Raw genomic sequence first — 6288 nt, forward strand, 5'->3', positions numbered from 1 at the left:
TCACAGAGATACGACGGCGTATCAGGAGATACGCCGTTGTATGTCTTTTGTGAATCTGGCCCACTATTCTTAAATAAAAGACAGTTTTTTGGCATGATCAGTCATAAATAAAGTTTAAATAGCAATGCCAAAAGTTCACGATTTCTGCCTGAGTATGCAAACTTTTGAGCGCAATTGTATCTCAATGGTCAAAAACATATAGATTCCCTTTAGGCCCCTTTCATACTGGGGCATCAGCGGTAAAGCGCCAATATTTTTAACGGCGCTTTACCGTTGTATTTGCGGGGGTATTTGGCCGCTAGCGGGGTGCTTTTAACCCCCGCTAGTGGCAAAAAAGGGTTAAAACCACCCGCAAAGCGCCACTGCAGCCCATTCATTTCAATGGGCAGGAGCGGTGGAGGAGTGGTATACACACCGCTCCTTCACCGATCCAAAGATGCTGCTAGTAGGACTTTTTTAGCGTCCTGGCAGCGCACCGCTCCAGTGTGAAAGCCCTCGGGCTTTCACACTGGAGTGAATAGAGCGGCTCTTTCAGGGCGCTTTGCAGGTGCTATTTTTAGTGTTATAGTGATTGCAAAGCACCTCAGTGTGAAAGGGGTCTTAACGGGGCTTTCTACTTTAAATATAGAATGCTCAATCCAATCTCCAATCTTTTGAGAATTAAAACAATCTTATTTTGTATAGCACCAAGGATTGCTATAAATTAATCCAATCATATTTTTTTTTCTTAGTAGCAGAAGAGCAGCTTGAGCTTAGAATGTCTTTCATTGTTTTTTGTACTAAAAACAGGTCTGTGTCTCGCGCAGACCTGCATTAAATCATTGGGAAGTGACCTTTAAGGTTTAGGAGTCTGTAATGCTGCCATGAGTGCAGTGGTTGAGTGAGACAGAGCAGGTTAATATACACAGCATTAACAAGTGTTTCCCTGTTGTGGAAGGCATCCTGTACTTTTATACATTACAAAGTGGTGACTTTGTCACTTTTGCAAATCCATTTTAATATGCAAATTACAACATAACTCCAAAATTTGAAATAATACAAAAATAAAAAAAAACATAAGCATCTTCTAACCTCCACAGCACACAGTCCATCCATTTTTTTGTGACACACATTCTTACTTTAATATCTGATCTGGAGGTAAAATGAAATAGAGTTACCTTTTTCAGAAGATATTGACTGGGGTTGAATTACTAAAGGCAAAACAAACAAAGCCTAGGCTCACATTTTTGCGTTTCTGTGCAGGTGAGTTTGTGGGGCCACAGCAGCTTATTCATTTGATTGGGCAGTTGTACCTGTGGGAAACATGGGGGGAAAAGTCCTCAACCCTTTTTTAAAACCACAATCAAATGTAACCACGTGGTGCTGTGGCATCATGTGATTTAAAGCACCCGAAGGGTTGCTGTATTTTTCAATAGGTGGGGATGCCATTAATTCTAAAGAGCATTTTGCCTATGGGTCACGAAAGACATGCCATTAGCATGCGTTTCCTGAGCCGCATAAGTATGAACTATTCTTAATGCATAAGATGAACCTGTGTACACTTTGAATACCCAGTCATGATAAGTTAACTTTCACTTCGATATGTAAAAATTCTCTTATAGTAAACCAACTCCAATGTTTAATATTTGTGTTTGTCTTTAATACCTAAAGCAATTATTTTCAATGCTCTGATATATTAAAATTGACATATTTCAATGATGTGTGCTTCATTTCCAGAGAAAACATCATATTGATTTACTCAATCCTTGCTATATGGACATGGAGCATGTTACAGTTCCCACTTGATCTGGCTGGTGAGTACTATTAGCAAGAAGCATTTTAAATAGATCCTAATGAAATTATTTACTGCTACAGTATATCTGTTTATTCTTTTGAAGTAAAAAAGAAGTGTGGGATTAAAAAAAAAATAAAAACATTTATACTCACCTAGATGGCTGCAGCATCGATCCAATGCTGCAGCTGTCCCCCACTGAGTCTACACTGAGAATTGAGCGATCAAATAACTGCTGATTGCTCAGTTCTCGGGTCTGCTCTAAGCACAGAATGATGACTGATAGTCATCAATCTGTCAGTAGACTCCCCGCCCTGCTCTACACTCCCCTTGTCAACATGCATTTTCTCCTATGTATTCCTTACACTAAATTCTGCTATGATCACTAACATCCAGTCAAAATCCAGAAAAGTAACCACATGACTTCAGAAAAGGAGTGGGGGTGGAATTAAAAATGCTTGTCTCCAGGCTAGTGCATGAGATATGTAAATAACCTGTCACTCACAGCAAGGGGGCGGAACGGACTAAGGTTTTTCTCTGTAAGTCTGTTTTATTTCACTGAACAATTAAAGAAGATTTCTGGATTAACTGTGTGGCAAGACTGGGCACAGATGATAGTAAATCGTATACTCTACATTATGACATTAATTTTTTTTTTTTGGGGGGTTTACATCCACTTTACGTGGTTAACAAGTCATGTAACCAGGCCTGCTCTAAAAAAATGTCCATACATTTTATTCCACCCTGCCATGTTTTCACTAATATGCAGACCCCTAAAACTTACAACAAAACAGATGATCCCCTCTGCCCTGTAAAATGGGCAGTACTTTCTGCATTTACAGAGCTGGCAAAGTGTCACTACATTTATATTTATAGTTATATATGTAAGGAGCAGGAGCAACCTCACTGGAGCCTACATCTCCACCTGAGGCCCAGGACTAACCTAACTTGAAACTAAACTCCGGTGTAGAAAAAAATCAATGATAAAGTAAAGTATATAGTCTAAACTCAGAAAAGTACCAACTGCTTCTGCCAGCCTCCTCCAAATTCCCAGATATTTTTTTTTTTGCTGCTGTGATTTACTTCCTATTAAGGGGTGGCTAGGTTCATTATCCATGGCCCCACTGTATTCACCCACTCACACTTTGATCGCACTTGAGATTGATTGGAGACTATTGACTATGGGATTTGTTGTGTGCACAGAGCAATGTACATGACTGCAACTGAAATGCACTATGAATTCCAAACAAATGGAAGTGAGCGCAAATTGGAGAGGTTTGGGAGTTTACAGAGGACATTACAAGGAGGCAGAAAATGACTGTAAGTGTCAATTTCATGTCGACATATATAAATTATTTTTGGAGAATAAGGATATTGTTTAGAGTCAATTTAAAGTACTGTTTAAATTGACTCTATGTGAACATGGGAAGATGGGATTTCCTTTTTAAAGGAAAAAAAAGGTAACTAAAGAGAAAAGATGGGTATATTTGTGTTAGTTATGCCTTACTCTGTAATGGTACCTCATAATGTACTGTTCTGCATGCCTGTAATTTGCTATACATATTTACATCTTGGATTGTTCTTCACTTTTGAATAACGAATTTTTAAACACACTGAAAGGACACTTTAGGGCCAAGTCATTTAGCCTGCCAGTATATCTTTAGAATGTGGGAGGAAACACCCAGAAGAAATAAGACAGGGAGAAAATACTAACTCCTTGTCACAGTTAAGATTTGAATCCTTAAGCCTAGGTTCACACTGCTGCGAATTCAAAATTGCGGTAAAATGCGCGATTTCGCGGCTGCGATTTTGCCACGATTTTGCCGTGATTTGCCGCGATTTCGGCCGCAATTTAATGTAAATCGCGGCCCGAAATCGCAAAAAGTAGTACAGGAACTACTTTTTGAAATCGCAGATGCGGCGTCGCTCTGATTAGGACAGTGCCATTGCCAACAATTGCCGCCGATTTGAGATGCAATTTGACATGTCAAATTGCATCTCAAATCGTTCCAAATCGTACCCAGTGTGAACCAGGGCTTAACAAGAGTTGGAGGGCAGGGGTGCTAGTTGTTATTTTTGACAAATATGGAGTAAAGATTTTTAAGGTAAACTATACTACTTCTGGTAACTATAACAACTGTCTGTGATTCACTTTTTGATGTAGTTTGGGATTCCTAGCCTATTAAAGGGAAAGGTGTGCCGGTTGCTGGTAGCAAATTGTTAAATCATATTAGTCGTGAGGTAATATTGGTAGATGTTCATCTGTTTATCTAGCATTATTCTGTTATTTTCTAATTTGGGTCTATTTTTCTTTTATTTATAGTACAAAATATTGGATGCCACCAAGGATCATCCTCCAAGAGGCGCCTTTGTTTACTGTTCTGTAGATACAGTGCAGACCTTTGGAACATTGGAATAACTCTACTCATTCAAGATGGTCCTTTTCTCATATGCCGTATCATCCTAATGGCCTATTTTGGTGTGGTTAACCAAATGCTGGTGTTTTTTGCTGCCAAAAATGCCCTGGTTGTCATGTTACAGCTTTATCGTCTTATAGTATTGTTAATAGACTTCCAGTCTTCTTTTGAAAATAATGACAAAAAAGCTAGAATTGAGGACAGCTGCTGTGCGTGTGAATCCACCGATAATCAAGAAGAAGTAATCAGCAGTGTTGATATTGAAACAAGGAGCACCGAGAACAACAGTACAGCTATTACTCTTGATGAACCAGAAGGACAGTTGTAAAGTTTGTATGCATTTTGTGTGCATCTTCTGAATTCTTGTAAAGTGTACACTGCACATGAAACACTCTCATTAATGAGTGATAGCTCTGTTGGTACATCAACTAAAATCTCCAGCATTTTAAAGGGGTTTTCAACATTTCTATAATGTGACGTCATGCTAATGTCTTCATTTGCAAAGACTTTTTATGTGAAATCATGCATTCAACCTGTCATTTCATTTAAAAAAAAATCTTTTGACGACCCCTTTGGTGTGCTGGTAATGCCTTAGAAATTTGTCTTCTAATTTCTTCACTACTTACCTTTTATGATGGAGCATGCTCATGAATTCTGTTCATACATGGCATTTACTGTAATAAATACGTACTGTTAGATAAAGATATTTAAAGAAAATACAAACCAAAACCCACTGATGTTCTCTTGAGTAAACATTTTGTTCCTATGAACTCACTGTGTGGTCAGAATATTTTGGAAATAAAAATGTGAACTTTAGTTTGTGATGTTTTGTCTATGTCAGGGAAGAATGTGATAAGTTGTCTTCTAATGGGAAATGAAAAAGACCACTATCGCAAAAAATACAGTATTTTATTCTGATAAAAATATGTGGTTAGTACATGTAATGATAGCACAATGTGTAAATTGCTTTTTAATTCATCATGCCTTTTTTGTGTTATTCCACACTTAAACCAAGTTGTCCAGCAAAAATAAAATGGCAGGGTTTGGGGCAGATTTTATTAATGCCATGGGTGCTTGCAACAATTATCATATTTATGGTTTAAACATAAAAACTGGTTGCCCAAGCACCACTGGCACATAGTTTTTCCCACCCCTGTCAAGTTTTCTGGATAGTTGGGTCTGCATATGAGTAAGGAAAGTTTGAAATTAAAGAAGGATTATAATGTACAGTAGGTACTGAATGCTAAGAATATATATATATTATCCACATTTATTTATCAGAATACAATATTATTGTTTATTGTACAAAAATAAACTAAAATTCAGCTTTCTAGATAATATTCCTTATTAGTGTTAACTAATGTTACCAAACATTGGACAATCGAGATAACACAAATTAATGTAAACTCTAATAATGAACTTCTTTTAATTGCTCCCTTTTGATCTGTTAAGGTAGATGTAAACCTGATTTATGAAATTTGACTTGGGTACATATATCTGTAGTGTTTACTTCTCTCTCTAAAGCCCAAAGTCCTGTGTCTTTCTGCTGTTTTGCTCCTGTTTTCAGCATGATAACTTCTGACAAGTTTTCCTAGACGGGAGATAAAAGCAGCCTAAAATTTGTGTCAGGGGGTTTGGTGCTATAAATAGATTAGCAGAGAGCTTATCTTGTCACAGTACAGCTCTGAAAGTATATTTGTTTCTCTGTCTATGTGGAGTGGGGGTGTGTGCCTTTCCTCCAATCAGCTGTCACACAGTGTAAGCCAAGAATCCACACCTACTGCTGAATGAGTAAGGAAAAATTCTAACACGATGTTAGAATTCTAAAGAGTATATAAAGCCGAAGACAGCAGATATGTTGTTCACTTTACTGGGTATAGGAGAGGGATTACATCCACTTTAAATATTCCATTAAAACTATTGTGTTTTATTTTTTAATAAGTACAAAAAATACCTATTGATTCTACCAACAATCCAGTGAGCTGATAACTTTATGTGTTCTCTGCCTTTACTAACTGTTATCAGTTTCAGTTAGTGTTGTTTCCAGCCTTATCTGTGAGGGGAGGGGTAAATGTTCCTTACTCCTAACACACTTTTTAT

At 37.6% G+C, this 6288-nt stretch overlaps 1 protein-coding gene across 1 annotated transcript in view; it reads left to right on the forward strand.

The window, feature by feature from the left end:
- Nucleotides 1-5004, forward strand: part of TMEM26 (transmembrane protein 26) — an 81583-nt gene extending 76579 nt beyond the window's left edge. The window contains exons 5-6 of the mRNA XM_040362000.1: nucleotides 1717-1793; nucleotides 4095-5004. Of these exons, the coding sequence (XP_040217934.1) occupies nucleotides 1717-1793; nucleotides 4095-4516 (499 nt within the window). The 3' untranslated portion in view covers nucleotides 4517-5004. The remainder of the gene's footprint in view (nucleotides 1-1716; nucleotides 1794-4094) is intronic.
- The last annotated feature ends 1284 nt before the right edge of the window (nucleotides 5005-6288 follow it).

This window comes from Rana temporaria, chromosome 8 (genome assembly GCF_905171775.1).
Source record: "Rana temporaria chromosome 8, aRanTem1.1, whole genome shotgun sequence".
NCBI classification, from domain to species: Eukaryota; Metazoa; Chordata; class Amphibia; order Anura; family Ranidae; genus Rana; species Rana temporaria.